The sequence below is a fragment of the Lontra canadensis genome, unplaced genomic scaffold (assembly GCF_010015895.1).
Source record: "Lontra canadensis isolate GAN:19392208 unplaced genomic scaffold, GSC_riverotter_1.0 scaffold64, whole genome shotgun sequence".
Classification (NCBI taxonomy): Eukaryota; Metazoa; Chordata; class Mammalia; order Carnivora; family Mustelidae; genus Lontra; species Lontra canadensis.
The window spans coordinates 10,229,638-10,246,817 of NW_022631058.1; the positions used below are offsets into that span (position 1 = coordinate 10,229,638).

The 17,180-nt window shown below is 41.9% G+C and overlaps 1 protein-coding gene across 1 annotated transcript in view; it reads right to left on the reverse strand.

Annotated features, from left to right (window-relative positions):
• The window catches only part of NRDE2 (NRDE-2, necessary for RNA interference, domain containing), a 48,439-nt gene extending 33,566 nt beyond the window's left edge, over nucleotides 1-14,873 (reverse strand). Inside the window, exon 1 of the mRNA XM_032878624.1 lies at nucleotides 14,739-14,873. Coding sequence (XP_032734515.1) covers nucleotides 14,739-14,802 — 64 coding nt within the window. The 5' untranslated portion in view covers nucleotides 14,803-14,873. The remainder of the gene's footprint in view (nucleotides 1-14,738) is intronic.
• Nucleotides 14,874-17,180: the final 2,307 nt, after the last annotated feature.

Sequence of the window (17,180 nt, forward strand, 5' to 3'; positions counted from 1 at the left end):
TCCCACATCCTAGTGAGGAGATGATGAAACATGTGCTCTGTGATGACAGGTACTTTGTCTGACTCACTGTTGTATCCATGAGCAATGCCTGGCAGGCGTCAGGAGGAGTTTAATAAACGTGTGGGAAAGAGGGGAGGGAGGCAGGCAGGAAGGAACATTCCTAAAGAAGAAAGGTACATCAAAAGAAAAGGGAGGGGCGTCAGGGTGGTTCAGTCAGTTAAGCGTCCAATTCTTTTTCTTTTTTTAAAGATTGTATTTATTTAGACAAACCATAAGTGACTCTTAATCTCACAAAACAAACTGAGGGTTGCTGGGGGGAGGGGGGTTGGGAGAGGGTGGTGGGGTTATGGACATTGGGGAGGGTATGTGTTATGGTGAGTGCTGTGAAGTGTGTAAACCTGGCGATTCACAGACCTGTACCTCTGGGGAAAAAAATATATTATATGTTTATAAAAAATAAAATTAAAAAAAAAAGATTTTATTTATTTGACAGAGAGCGACACAATGAGAGAGGGAACAGAAGCAGGCTTCCCGCTGAGCAGAGAGCCCCATGTGGGGCTCAATCCCAGGACCTTGGGATTATGACCTGAGCTGAAGGCAGACGCTTAATGACTGAGCCATCCAGGTGCCCCCTGAGCATCCAATTCTTGATTTTGGCTCATCTCATGATCTCGAGTCATGAGACTCTCAGAGACTCTCAGAGCTCCGCAGGGAGTCCACTTGACATCCTCTCTCTCTCTCTCCCTCTCCCCCTCCACCAGCTGCCTCACTCGCGTGCTTTCTCTGTCTCAAATAAATAAAATCTTTTAAAAAAACAGTAGGGGAAGAAGAGAGGGATTCTAACTTATTAATTGCCTACTGCAGGCCAAACACCAGGTAAAGGACTTTCCATCCTTAAGTACCAAAACAACTCCCTACAGAAGGTATTACGGTTTCCACTGTACAGGAGACTAAGGTTCCAAGCACATAAGTGATGTGTAAGGTCATACCCAGCGACTGCTGACCAACCAACCACTCAGGCAATCGCTCTTCTATTGTCTTTTTCTTTCTGACATTAATTCCCTTCCTTTGGGTCTAATTCCTGGCAAGAGGTATGTCAAAATAGTTCCTGTTGCTCAGAGATCATGATTATTTCCACAATAACTGGATTTTCCCATGAACAAGGAAAAAGTGAGAAAAGATAGAGCAAACAATATGCTAGGAGAGATGCTCTCAAACGATTCCAGTATATTTTTCCATAAATATTGTAGATAATGAGGATAGCTTGGAGAAAACGTAAAGAAACCCAGATGTCAAAACAACATAAAGTATGTGACTCTCAATCCTTCAGAAAGTACAAGAAAAGGAGTTTTTAAGGGAGCAATTAAGACTCTGCCATAGAAGACCACTGTGGAAAAAGAGTAGTATACTAAAAAAGAGTATACTAAAAAACTAAAAACTCTCACGGTTCTAACCCAAATCATCACTGAACTTCTCCATGACCTTCATCTCACTCAAATGACCTTTTGTCAGAACAAAGGGTATTTGCACCTGACAAGAAGCGGCTGCTGCCTTTTTTTCTTCCTGGGATCACAGGAGCAGTGAACGTGGAATGTCAGAAGTAATCATCACTGGATGCCAGGCATGCAGGAATTTTGGAGATCATCTAGTCCAGAGATTTTAAAACTCTTTTTAGCCAAAGAAAACATGCTCAAACAAAACGTTTCAGAGAAGCCCAATAGGCAGAACAGCAGAAGTAGGGCTGCTCCTGGGGGTCCGGAGGGAGGGGGAGGAGGCTCTGAGAAGGCTCTTTGCGGCACAGATGGGACACCAACCCCTCACTTACAATCAACAGCAGGGGGCCCAAAGAAGTTCAGTCACAGGGCCAAGGGCACACACCTGATCCGGATCTGCACTCCTCCACCCGGTCTCCCCACCACACCAGGGTGCTACTCTTCCTTCCCTCAACTAAGGAGCTGGTTTTCCTGAAGTCTCCCGGCAACAGATACATGAGGATCTCGTGGCAATTTTCACATTACAATCTCATTATCTGCATGGCAATCTTCCTATTTTATGCTAGGGCAAAAGGCAAAACAACTCAAATCCTTACAGGGACCAGGTTAGTAATGATCACTGTGACACTGTAGGGAGTGAGAATGGAAAAAAGAAAAAGACAAAAACATTTTGCCAGCTGAACAAATCCAGCAAACTGGTTTCCAGTGCTTGCATCCAAGTTTCCAGCTCGCCTACCCTCCTCCCATTCCTTTCTTTCTAAACTAAATGCAACAGGAGGGCAGAGGTCATGACTACTCACTCCTGTATTCCTAAACCCCTAGCACAGCACCTTGGCACAAAATAACTGGAACCAATAAATATTTGTTGAGTCAATAAAAAGACTGGGGACCTGAGCCAGATCTTCATATCTCTGTATCCCCAGCACCTAACTGACTGCACTCAAGGAATCTGAAATCATCAAAAGCATGCCATTATCTAGGTATAAATACAACTATTTTAATTCTTCCAGTCTTCACTGTAAATGGAGATTTACTCATTAAAGAATGAAGTACTGAATACCGCTTATGTGCCCAGGCACATCCCAGGCTTTGGGGGTACAGTGGGAATAAGGCAGGCCAGGTCTCTGCTCATGTGGGATTTATACTTAATGATAAACTTAACTGTTCATGGAATACATGTAGATTATTAAATTAAATTCTGATTACATGGTATCCTGGAAGAAGTTATTTGACATTAAAAGATAATTTATTAATCAGATTGCAAAGGGTTTTTTCTATATTTACCTACATCCTCACACAATTTACAAGTTCCTGTGATAGACATCAAATACGTATTTAGATCATTGTGTCAATACCAACCAGGACATAACATATTACAGAAGGACGAGCAGGATACAGCATGCTTAGGGTTTAGATAGAGAAGCTGACTGGCTGACAAACCTTTTATCCCTGCAGGTTAGTAAATAAGCACAGGTTGAACCTGTCTGGAAATCAGCACTCTGTGATACACAAACACACAAACACACACACACACACAGCCCTAGGAAAAGAAGGGTAGAAGCATCAGGCAGAAAACCACTTTAGAACCATTGCCTAACAAAAATCAGGCAGGTAGCTGGAAGAACTACGCATGTATAATTTTACAGAAAATTATATAATGAACATCCCTAAGTTGACACGCGTTTTATGATAAGTTCATGATAAATTTATGATAAACAGCATGCTACTTCCCCATTGCTAGTGAAAATGCTCTAATTCAATTCCACTGGATGGAGGGATGATGAAATCACCATGAATCATTTTAAATTAAAAAAAAATTTTTGAATCACAACCGGATAAAACATCCCAGTTCACCCCTTGCCCATTCTATTATAACAAAACAGCACTGATTACTGGTTTCTGTGAACTCCAGTGAGCACCACGCCTCCAGGAATAATTCAGAAGACACTTCCAAGGTTGAGGGTAATCAGTTAGCATATATACTAGGGAAGGGGACTCTTCCTTCAATAAGAGCGAGCCAAGCTCTTCATTTTGATCAAAATCCTTCTTTTCGGACAAGGAAACCGAGCACGCAAACATCTGTACACAAAGCACCAGCAAACGTGGCTAAAAACTGCTTTTAAGATGGTGATTACAGGGGCGCCTGGGTGGCTCAGTGGGTTAAAGCCTCTGCCTTCGGCTCAGGTCATGATCCCAGGGTCCTGGGATCGAGACCCGCATTGGGCTCTCTGCTCAGCGGGGAGCCTGCTTCCTCCCCTCTCTCTGCCTGCCTCTCTGCCTACTTGTGATCTCTGTCTGTCAAATAAATAAATAAAATCTTAAAAAAAAAAAAAAAAAGATGGTGATTACAGAGTACCCAGCCAAAGTCAGCCCTTCTCCGGAGTTAACCTGCAATTTGAAGAGACCCGGGAATCCCAAAAGTAATGTTTAAAGAGTCCAAACCCCAACATTCTAATATCACAGTGTGATTTATAATGCAAGTGTCTAAACTAGAAGGACCTGTGTTCAGATACTGGCTTTACTGTTTACTGGTAGTGCAACTCTTAACAAAATACTTAATCTTGGACTCTTTTTTTTTCACTCAGGTTGGTTTTTTTTCCTTACTGAAAGCCAGGCACTGTTCTAGGAGCTAGGTACACACAGCAAACAAGACAAACGCATCCTGACCCTAGGGCACTGACACACTTGCAGTCACTTACATGCAAAGTGACAAATGTCAAGACAAAGAAAACACCGAGGGTCTAATGGGAGCACATGATCCGGACTAGGTATGGGTCAGAAGAAGCTGCCCGGGAGAACAGCTCAGCAAGACCAGTAGGAGAAGTGAGGCTAACCTGCTCCTAGGGAGAGTCTAGGTAGAAGAAGTGGCAGTACAAAGGCTTGAAAGCGGAAAAGCGGGGCTCTGGAAACCAGCAGGAGGCTGTTACATCTGGACCATTGGGAGGGAGAGCAAGTGGGGGCACAATGAAGCTGGAGAGGCTGGGGGCCTTACAAACATGTCAGAGTTTGGGCTTATCCTAAAAGCAAGGGACAGACACTCAAGAGCTCTGCACCAGAGGGACAAAGTCAGATCCAGGATTCTGAAGGGCAGCGGCGAACAAGCAGTCTGCGAGAGTGCAAGTTCGTAGCTGGGCTGACGGAGCTCAGATCCTAGTTCTGCGGCTGCCAGGCACCTGCCCGCAGACGGGTTACTCATGGGCTCTGTGACTCCACTTCCTCCTCCTTAAAAACCCAGAGAATAGTACCAGCTTCATAGGGTCATGACTCAAGTGAGTTAATATTTATAAAGCGTTCATACCAGCGAATGGCACATGGTGTTTTTAAATAAATGCACTTTAACATTCCGCCTACAGTATGGAGAGTGGTTCAGGGAGGGAAGGTGGGACTGGAGACAGGGAGACTGTTAGGAGGCTGTCGTCACTCCAGGGGGTGAGGACAGACAGAACTGGGAAGTGGCAGTGAGAATAGGGGTAAGCTAGTGAACCGAAGAGTTACCTGGCTCAGGAGAAAGTTAGCAAACTGAATTCAACAGTACATTGAAAGGATCCTACACCATGATCAGGTGAGATTTATTCCAGGTTTGGTTCACAATCCACAAATCAATCAGCATAATACACAAGAACAAAATAAAGGATAAAAACCATACCACCTCAATGGATGCAGAAAAAGCATTGAACAAAGCTCAATAGCCTTTCATGATCAAAACTCCCAGCCAAGAGGGTATAAATATATCTCCACGTAATAAGGGCCATACAGGACAAACGCACAGCCAGCATTATACTCAATGGTGAAAAACTGAAAGCCCTTTCTCTAAGATCAGGAGTAAGCCAAGGATGCCCGCTCTTGCCACTTTCATTTAACACAGCACTAGAACTCCCAGCCACAGCAACCAGACAAGAAATAAAAGGCATCCAAATTAGTAAGGAAGAAGTAAAACCATCACTGTTTGGAGAGGACATGAAACTATATACAGAAAACCCTAATGACTCCACAAGAAAACTTTTAGAATAAATGAATTCAGTAAAGTTGCAGGATACAAAATTGATATACAGAAACCTGATGTGTATCTATACACTAATTATAAACTATCAGAAAGGAAAATAAAAAAACAATCCTATCTACAACTGCATCAGAAAGAATAAGATGCCCAGGAATAAATTTAACCAAGGAAGTGAAAGACCAGTGCTCCAAAAACTGTAATACACCGATGAAAGAAACTGAAGATGACACAAATGGTATAAAAGATACACTACGCTCATGTCTAGAATTAAAATGTCCATACTACCCAAAGCAATCTACAAGCTCCAAGGCAATCCCTATCAAAATAACAATGGCATTTTTCACAAAACTAGAACAAAATAATCCTAAGGTTTGTATGAAACCACAAAAGCCCTTGAATAGCCTAAAGAAATCTTGAGAAAGAAAAAGAAAGATGGAAGTATCACACCCCAGATTTTAAATTACACTTCAAAGCTGTAATAATAAAAATAGTATGGTACTGGCACAAAAACAGACACAGATCAATGAGACAGAATAAAGAGCGTAAAATAAATCCGCACTTATGTGGTCATTTAATCTACAACAAAGGAGCCAAGAAAATTCAATGAGGAAAAGACAGTCTCTTCAATAAACAGCGTTGGGAAAACGGATAGCTACATGCAAAAGCACGAAACTGGGCAACTATCTTATACCATACACAAAAATAAATTCAAAATGAGTAAAACACTTAAATGTAAGAACTGAAACCATAAAGTTCCTAAAAGAACACATTGGTACTAAGCTCTTGGACATTAGTCTTAGCAACATTTTTTTGGACCTGTCATGTCAGGCAAGGGCAACAAAAGCAAAAATAAACAATCGGCGCTCTATCAAACTAAAAACCTTTTGCACTGCAAAGGAAACTCAAAAAACCAAAAAGACAACCTACGGAATGGGAGAAGATATTTGCAAATGACATATTTAATAAGGTGTTAATAACCAAAATATATAAAGAACTCATTCAACTCAATACCCATTAAACAATCTAATCAAAAAATGGGCAGAGGGGGCGCCTGGGTGGCTCAGAGGGTTAAGCCACTGCCTTCGGCTTAGGTCATGGTCTTGGGGTCCTGGGATGGAACCCTGCATCAAGCTCTCTGCTTGGCGGGGAGCCTGCTTTCCCCTCTCTCTCTGCCTACTTGTGATTTCTCTGTCAAATAAATAAATAAAATCTTTAAAAAAAAAAAAATGGGCAGAGGACGTGAATAGACATTTTTCCAACAAAGACATCTGGATGGCCAACAGACACACGAAGACACTCAACACCACTCAGCATCCGGGAAATGCAAATCAAAACCACAATGAGCCACCACCTCATGCCTGTTGGAATGGCTAAAATAAAAGACAAGAAATAAGCGTTGGCAAGGATGTGCAGGAAAAAAATAACCCTTACGCACTGTTGGTAGGAATGCAAACTGGTGTAGCCACTGTGGAAAACAGTATGGAGGTTCCTCAAAAACTTAAAACTATAAATACCATAGGAGTCAGCAATCCCACTTCTGGGTATTTATCCTAAGGAAAAAAAACCTAATGCAAAAAGACATACGCACCTCTACATTCACTGCATCATTATTTACAGTAGCCAAGAGATGAAAGCACTTAAACATCCATCAACAGATGAGTAGATAAAGATGTAGTGTGTAGGGCATCTGGGTGTCTCAGTTGGTGAAGTGTCTGCCTTAAGCTCAGGTCATGATCCCAGGGTCCTGGGATCGAGCCCCACATCAAGCTCCCTGCTAGGCAGGGAACCTGCTTCTCCCTCTCCTCCCTGCTAATGCTCTCTCTCTGTCAAATAAATAAGTTAAATCTTAAAAAAAGAGATGTAGTATGTGTATATGTGCACACATGCACACACACACACACACACACACACTCCCTCTCCCTCTCTCTTTCTCTCTCTCTAGGGAATATCACTAGGCCATAAAAAAGTGAGATTTTGCCATTTGCAACAACATAGATGAACCTAGAAGGTATTACATTAAATAAGTCAGAGAAAGACAAATACTGCAATTTCACTTAGATGTAGAATCTAAAAAATAAACGAACAAACAAAAGAAAATCAGACCTATAAATGCAGAGCACAAACTGAGAGCTACCAGAGGGGAACAGGGCGAGTGGATGGGCAAAATACATGGAAGGGATTAAGAGGTACAAACTTCAGGGTTGGGAAAAGAGTTATTTGGAAGGATGGGATGAAGAACTGAATGGGGGTGAGGGGAGGAGGAGAAGTCAAAGTATGGGTCTCAGTTCTGGCTTGGGGGGAATGGTGGTGCCATTTTCCGATATGCGGAAACAGGAAGAAGAGTAGGTTTTAAAGAAAAAAAAAAGTGAGTTTAGTTTCCTTCCCCAATATGGATAATATACCTGCTTCATATATTGTTATGAGGATTAAATGAACGGACATCTTTCCTAACTCTGTCCAAATATTCAACACCCAAGCAACAGTGCTTTAGAGTATAAAATCCTAATAAATTGTCTGAGGGCACAGAAGGAAAACTTGAGAATTGGAGGGGTCAGACACTGGAGGCTCTCTGCTGCTCCTAACACAATGGAGGTACTATATACCTGTTTGTTGAAAGAATGAATGTTGCTCTATTTCCCCCCTCAAACCTCTTACTGAACGATGCCTACTTAAATCCTGTCCTAACACTTAACAGTTACCTCCAGAGTGAGGAGCAGAGCTGCTGTCACTCACTTGGGTACTGCCTGTCTGTTCTGTCCAGCAGTTAAGTTTTTTTTTTTTTTAATTAAAACTCTGCACTACTATTAATGATCTTACATTTTTAAAAAGATTTTATTTATTTATTTGAGAGAGTGAGTGAGAGGGGGAGAGAGAAAGAGAGAGAGAGAGAGAACACAAGCAGGAGTAGAGCAAGAGGGAGAAGACGACTTCCCTGCTGAGCAGCAGCCCAATGCAGGGCTTGATCCCAGGACCTTGGGATCATGACCGAAGCTAAAGGCAGACCCCTAACCAACTGAGCCACTCAGGTGCCCCAATGATCTTACATTTTTAGAACATGTTACAGTGTAAGGCAAGAAGTACAAAAAAATGGGCAAGGACATGAATAGACAATTTTCCAAAGAAGACATCCAAGTGGCCACCAGACACATGGAAAGATGCTCACCATCACTCCTCATCAGGGAAAGGCGAATCAAAACCCAAGAAAACCACCTCACACCTGTCAGAATGGCTAAAATTTAAAAAAAGGCAAGAAATAACAAGTGCTGGCAAGGATGTGGAAAAAAGGAACATTTGTGTACTGTTAATGGGAAGCTAACTGGTACAACCAATATGGAAAACAGTATGGAGATTCCTCAAAAAATTAAAAACACAAATACCATACAATCCAATAATTCTACTCCTCAGTATTTACCCAAAGAAATCAAAAAGACATATGCACCCTTATGTTTCCTGCAGCATTATTTACAATAGCCAAGATATGGAAGCAGCCCAAGTGTTCTTCAATAGACAAATCAGTAAAAAAAAATGTGATTTGTATATAAAAATAAAAATAATAAGGAATTTCTACTCAGCCATAAAAAAGGATGAGATCTTGCCATTTGCGATAACATAAATGGACCTAAAAGGGTATGATGCTAAGTGAAATCTTAGAAACAAAAATACCACATGATTTCACTTATATATAGAATCTACAATACACTGCATAAACAAAAAGCAGAATTGTTTATAAATATGAAGAACTGAGAGGTTGCCGGGGGATGGGCAAAATGGGTGAAGGGGAGTGGTAGATACAGGCTTCCAGTGATGTAATGAATAAATCACAGGAATAAGAGGCAGAGGGTAGGGAACTGAGTCAATGATACTGTAACAGCGGTGGGTGGTGATGTGACGGCCACACTTGCAGTGATAAGGTATAAAGTGGGGGAATCACTATGTTGTACACCTGCAACTAATGTAACATCATGTGTTAAAAAAAACAGTACAGTGCTTCTATTTATAACAGCAGAAGAACGGAAACAGTCTAAATGTTCTTAATAGGAATCTGTCTGATTAAACCATATGGCATCACACGATGGAGTTCTATCAATCAAAAGAAATGAGGAAGATCTCATACTGTAGAGGGCACAGACTGTAGAGTTATCTCTGGGATTTCAGCTAAAATGCAAAAGAGGCAGGGCATTTTTAATTTTAGCTCAGGTTGTGATCTCTGGGTCATGAGATCAAGCCCTGTCTGGCTCTGCACTCAGCAGGGTATCTGCTTAAGAGTCTCTCTCTACGGGGCGCCTGGGTGGCTCAGTGGGTTAAGCATCTGACTTCAGCTCAGGTCAAGACCTCAGGGTCTTAGGACTGAGCCCAACATCCAGCTCATCACGTAATGGGAAGTCTGCTTGTCCTCTGCCCCTCCCCTGCTCATTCTCTCTCTCTCTAATAAAATCTTAAAAAAAAAAAAAAAAAGGATTCTCCCTCTGGCCCCTCCAATCTTGTGCTGTCTAAAATAAATCTTTTTAAAAAATTAAAAATTAAAAAATGCATAACAGTGGGGTGCCTGGGTGGCTCAGCTGGTTAAGTGTCTGACTCTTGATTTCAGGTCAGGTCATGGTCTCAGGGTCCTGAGATTAAGCCCCGCATCACGCCCTGTGCTCAGCAGGGAGGCTGCTTCAGGATTCTCTCCCTCTGCCCCTCCCTCTGCTTGCTGGAGCTCTCTCTCATTCTAAAATAAAGAAGTAAATATTTATTTTTTTAAGGATTTTATTTATTTGACACAGAGACACAGCAAGAGAGGGAAGACAAGCAGGGGGAGTGGAAGAGGGAGAAGGAGGCTTCCTGCTGAGCAGGGAGCGGGATGTGGGGCTCGATCCCAGGACCCTGGGATCACGACCTGAGCTGAAGGCAGACACTTAACAACTGAGTCACCCAGACGCCCCAAGAAGTGAATCTTTAAAAAAAAAAAAAAAAGAGAGAGAAAGAAATAAAATGTAGAATAGCCTGCATTTAAGGTAGAGAAAGAAATGTAGTTACTCATATTGAGAAAAAAATGGAAGGATATCATTGACTGACTAAAATTCTAACCCACAGAAAAAAGAAAGTAGCAGGCTGGAGGAACAGAAATGAAAGCCTTTTTTTTCTCTGAATATACCTGGTTTACATTTTCAACCTCAGGACCATGCAAATGTTTCAGAACACTATAAAACAGGATCAATTCAAAAACAAGAAAAAAAAGCAATCCCTAAAAATTAAAAACAACTATACCTAACTATATGTCAAACTGGTGACAAAACCACGCAGAGAATTATTTCAAGTGATTTTAAAACACGGCCATTTGACCACACATCTGCTGCAGGATACATCCTAAGGACAAAAAGAACCACAATGAAATATTAAACTATTTATATTAATCATATTACTACTGTTATTTTGAACATATACACAGTTGTACTGGTGGCATTAGGAACTACGACTTTTTTTAAGATTTTATTTTTATTTATTTGAGAGAGAGAGAGAATGAGAGAGAGCATGAGAGGGAGAAGGTCAGAGAGAGAAGTAGGCTCCCCATGGAGCTGGGAGCCCGATGTGGGACTTGATCCCAGGACTCCAGGATCATGACCTGAGCTAAAGGCAGTTGCTTAACCAACTGAGCCACCCAGGCACCCCGACTTTTTTTTTAACAGATGTTATTTTTTATCTCCACACCCAACATGGGACTCAAACTCACAACCCCAAGATCAAGAGTCATACACTCCACCCACCAAGCCAGCCAGGTGCCCCAGGAACTAAGATTTTCAGCATCAAAGGAAAGAAAAATAAACATTAAATTACAAATGTATGTATAAATCACAAATTAAATTATAAAAAGAAATAAAGAAAAAATCTCACAATCTTAAATTAGGCCTGGAAATACCAAGGTGAATTCATGATATACTTCTCTCTTCCTGGTTTTGACCAAAATGTCTAGAAGTAATGACAACCCAGCGCAACTGGTACTCCAAACACCAACCTGTGGTTTTAACCTTCCCATATCATTTTCCACTAAAAGAAACCATGTTTTTTAGAGAGACAGCCAATTCCAGGCCCTAACAAAACATGTAAGTGATGAGCTCTGGGCATCTTTTAGGCCAGAAAGCAAGGAAGCAATTAAGACATCTGGGTCATGTCAAAAAGACACACACCAAACTTAATTAGGCTCCCAGTAGCCACAGATGGGATAATTCGAGCATAAGAAAAACAGTATGTGCAATGGATTAAAATACAAGTGTTAAAAATTCAAGAGTTCATAATGAAGAGGATCTGAGACCTCTAAAAGCTGCAGGGACCCCAACTCATTTTCTGAACCCTGACAAAGGAAATGAATCAACCATTCATCCTGTCTTTCCTGCCTGAATTCTATTTCAAGGTATCGCAGTAGTGTTGACAGGAAGTTTATAGAATAATTGATGTTAATATAGGAGGAAAATTTAAAATTAGAAAATAACCATTTTGTGACCCCAATGAAATAATGCCTCTAAGCAATAATTATAAAAGGCTGCAAAGATCACTAGGTGAAAGACTGATGGGCAGCCCCATAATGCCTCAGTCAGGATGGACCAAGAAATCACTGATCAAGCTTAACATTTCTGAAAGAAAACTCGAAAGCCCATCCTCCCGACCAGAGTCAACAGCGAATACCCCGACCAGGTATTTTCAATTTAGAAAATTATATCTGAATCTAATTAACTCTCTAGATCTAATTGCCAGCTCACAGGAAATACTGGGATAGAGAAGCATGCTAAATATCACCAGAAGGATCTGGTGGGAAATGTCTAAAGGACAAATGACCCATTTTCCTCAACAAATATATCACAAGGGAAAATGGAGGAAAAGGAGAAACCGTTTCATATTTTAAAAGCACCTAAGAGATATATCCACAAAATACAGTGTTGTATCCTTTGGGGATCCTGTCTTGAAGTAGCATTAAGAGGCCATTTTTGAGACAACTTGGGAAATATGAAAACTGATTGGAAATCAGATGATATTAAAGAATTACAGTTAATTTCATCAAGTGATAATATTCAAATTTTTTAAAAATACAGGGCTGCATAAAAAGCTCTCCTACAAACATTATACTGCCATTGACTACCTGAACATGTCCAATAAATACTGGTTAAGATAAATGACAAGGGGGGCGCCTGGGTGGCTCAGTGGGTTAAGCCGCTGCCTTCGGCTCAGGTCATGATCTCGGGGTCCTGGGATCGAGTCCCGCATCGGGCTCTCTGCTCAGCGGGGAATTTGCTTCCCTCTCTCTCTCTCTCTGCCTGCCTCTGTGTCTGCTTGTGATCTCTCTCTGTCAACTAAATAAATAAAATCTTAAAAAAAAAAAAAAACTTTAAAAAGAAAAAAAAAGATAAATGACAAGGGTGACACTCCCCTGTAAACTTCCCATTTCACCGTCCCCAAATAAAGGATAAACCTCTCACCTGTTACTCAAGTCACTACCCTCCCTCACCACCAGACCCAACCACATTTCCCAAAAGGATTCCCCTTTATGCCTCTGTATTTTCAAACAAACTGGGCTATTAGTAATTTTCTGCATAGGTCACACAGTTTTCTTCCTGCATCTCTTTGAAGGAACTGGAATGTCCTTCCACTATCTCCATCTGTCCAAATCCTACCTTCATGAAGACCCATCGCCAAAGTTATCTCCTAAATAAACCTTCTTTGAACCTCCTCTCAGAAGTCAGTATTCCTGTAGTTCACCTGTGACATCTGTTACATCTGACCTTTTCTGTTACTTTTTAAAAATAAACATTGATGTAGGGAAGAAGTTAGGGTTCGAAGATGAGGGCCAAGAAAGAATTCATGAGACTCCTTGATGCAAAAAGCTAGCTTTATTAAAGCAAGGGGACAGGACCCTTGGGCAGAAAGAGCTGCACTGGGGTCACAATGAGTGGCCCACTATATACTTTCAAGCTGGGAGAGGGTTAGGGATAGCCTGAGTCACTAACGAATTTTGGAAGCAAGGGTTCCAGGGCCTTTTGACCTTAGCAAAGTATAGACATTGAGGCAGCGGAGTTCCTAGAGGAAGAGCACTCTACTTATTTTAAGAACTTGTCAATGGGCTGTAGGTAGTAAGAAAATTTAATAATGTTTCTCCTGCCTTTGTTTCCCACATCACCTATTACTGGTTTGTATATTCAGCAACCATTTGTTGAACACCTACTATATTCTAGACTTATGCTCAGATCAAAGTATGTTACAATGTTAGACACTATCCCTGACCACATGGAGGTTACAATCCAGTAAAAGACAGCCAAAACTTATACTAATTATATAAGAAATTACTCAAAATTATGAACAGCATTACCAAAAAAGAAGTGAAGGAACCATGAGAGGATATAAAAGAGGTATGAGACACAATTGGACTCTGCCACGTAAGTGCATGATCTAGGACTAATTATTTTTTTTAAAGATTTTATTTATTTATTTGACAGAAAGAGAGATCACAAGTAGGCAGAGAGGCAGGCAGAGAAAGAGGGGGAAGCAGGCTCCCTGCTGAGCAGAGAGCTCAATGCGGGGCTTGATCCCAGGACCCTGAGATCATGACCTGAGCTAAAGGCAGAGGCTCAACCCACTGAGCTACCCAGGCACCCAAGGATTAATTACTTCAAATGACAATCCCCTATCGCAATCTTTAATAATGCAGATGGCCTGGGAATGTTTAATGCTAAATAGAATATGGAATGCCATCACCTGGGGACCCTCAATAAACAGTTCTGATTCCCAGATTCTGTGCCCCTCTGGAGAAAAACTGCGTTCGATTAGGCTTTGGATCCTAATCCCTAGCTCTAGGTCGACAAAAAGCTATGAACCCACTAAGAAGTTCAGAAATAAGTAAAACGGGAAAGGAAGAAAGATGTAATAAGAACACCCAGCATTTGCATCAGAAATCTCCTTGAGATGTAGAGTACTATTATCTCCGTTTCACAGGTGAAGTAACTGAGGCTCAAAGCAAGAATGGGGTCCAAGAGCATGACAACATCGAAGCCCCAGCCCCAGGGCCTCTCCTCCTTCTCTCTTTCTCCGTCTGTTGCTGTGCAACTCAAAGCCGAGGCCAGGACGGAGCGAGGAGGCTTCCCTTCCCAGAAGTCCTCGCAGCGCCGCGGAGAACTCTGGGATAGAGGTGGATAAACAAATCCAAGGCAAGGGCCTAGGACTGAGAAACTCCGCTGTATGCCCGCCAAGTGCCTTCTTCATCCCTTCTGTATGCTTACCTTTCCTGGCGCTGCCGCTACTGGGAGCCTCACCAATGCCAGCAAAGGCTGGGAACAGCGCCATGATTACAGGCCACACTGCCGTTCCCCTCTACAGAAATGGCGCCGGAGAGCGGACGCCGATAGTGAGTCCTTCGCGCTCGCGGTGCACTCTGGGAAGTGTGGTTTTTTTTTTGTTTTTTTTTTTTTTTTAACTCGTCCTCTACCCAGGACGGGGCGGGGCGGAGCCACTTCCCTGAAATTGACACCTGAAGACATCTGTGAGAACCGGGAAGATGCAGAGACCCCGAAGTAGAATCTTTCGAAGCTGAAAGTAGCAGGAGCTGGATCCTAGTTCGACTCCTGAACTCACACTATCACTATTGGGTTAAAGTAATCAGACTCCGTAAGCTTGTTTCCTCTTCTGCAAAATGTTCCTAAGATTAAGTGAGCATTGTAAGTTAAGGTACTTAGTTGTGATTGTGCCTGGACCACAGAAGCACTTGATAAGTTAGCTATTATATGAGTTGTGACTGCAGATCCATCTCAAACCCATGTGAGATGACCGAATTCACGTTACCACCCGGCGCCTGGGTGCTTCAGTGGGTTAAGCCTTTGCCTTCAGCTCAGGACATGACCCCAGGACCCTGGGATGGTGCCCAACTCTGGCTCCCTGCTCAGCGGGGGGCCTGCTTCTCCCTCTCCCTCTCCCACTCCTGCTCCCCCTGCTTGTGCTCTATCTAATAAAGTCTCAAATATATGCATATATGTGTATGTATATATATATGTGTACATATATATACATATAGATATAGTATAAATAGTTACAAATCTAATCAAGGAACGGCTGGACTTGAGAAAGCTACAGACCTCGTGTGAATCCAAAATGAGTACCCTTCATGCTTTGAAGAATACTGGGCATAGTATTTTTAAAAAGGAGGGGTATAATGGTAGGGGTAGTAAAACTTTTCCTGTCTGCAACTTAAGGAAACTCAGGTTCTACCAAAATCTCTGGCTCTAAGTTACTCCAGTTAGTTGGGGCAACATCTGCCTCCTTAGCCGATCACTTTGCATAGCTGGAATGATGACAGTCTTCAATGCTTCATATTTTTCTACTCCAGAAAAATAATATGGAACACGTGGGAGAATCAAAAGCATCACAGAGGGGTGCCTGGGTGGCTCAGTGGATTGGGCCTCCACCTTTGGCTGGGGACGTGATCTTGGGGTCCTGCTTTCTGCTCAGTGGGGAGCCTGCTTCCCCCTCTCTGCCTGGCTCTCTGCTTACTTGTGATCTCTGTAAAATAAATAAATAAAATCTTTTTTAAAAATCACAGAATTGGTTCTGTAATCAAAAGGAAATCTGGGGGGCGCCTGGGTGGCTCAGTGGTTTAGGCCTCTGCCTTTGGCTCGGGTCATGGTCCCGGGGTCCTGGGATCGAGCCCCGCATCCGGCTCTCTGCTCAGCGGGGAGCCTGTTTCCCTTCCTCTCTCTATGCCTGCCTCTCTGCCTGCTTGTGATCTCTCTCTGTCAAATAAATGAATAAAAATCTTTAAAAAAAAAAAAAGGAAATCTGGGCATGTTAGATATTTTCTGTGCTACAAATGTGTGAGAGAATTTGGCTTAAGAGACCCTCCTTTTAAGAAAAATTTTAAAGTGTACTCAAGGGGTGCCTGGTTGACTCAGTAGGAAGAACTTGCTACTCTTGATCTCAGAGTCATGAGTTTGAGCCCCACAATGGGTGTGGAGATTACTAAAATAAATAAATAAATAACTTTTTAAAAATAAAAATGGGGCACCTGGGTGGCTCAGTTGGTTAAGCATCTGCCTCCGGCTCAGGTCATGATCCCAGGGTCCTGGGATCAGAGCCCCACATCAGGCTCCCTGCTCAGTGCTTAGTCTGCTTCTCCCTCTCCCTTCCGCCCTCCCCCATCTTGTTCCCTCTCTCTCTCTCCCTCTATCAAATTAATAATTTTTTTAAAAAAAATAAAATAAAACAGATAATTGAGTAACTGATATAAACCTCTGATTTTAAGTTGAAATCTCATGTAATTTAGGCTGAGTTTCAGAACATCTAAGAGAATTTAAAGTTTATTATATGTGTCAGAATTGTTTATCTTTATAAAAATTAATACTTGACAGGTAATTGAAGTACCTCTAAAAGAAATAATGTGTACATGTACTATTTTGTCCTTTTTTGCTGAAATATAGAAATATTCTATAACACAGAATTTTTAAACTAAAAATTAAAAACCTTAATTTTTATTATTTTTTAAAGATTTTATTCATTTATTTAATTGACAGAGAGATACCAAGAGAGTCAACACAAGCAGGGGGAATGGGAAAGGGAGAAGTACGCTTCCCACCAAACAGGAAGCCAGATGTGGGGCTCGATCCCAGGACCCAGGGATCATGACCAGAGCCGAAGGCAGATGCTTAATGACTGAGTCACCCAGGCGCCCCCAA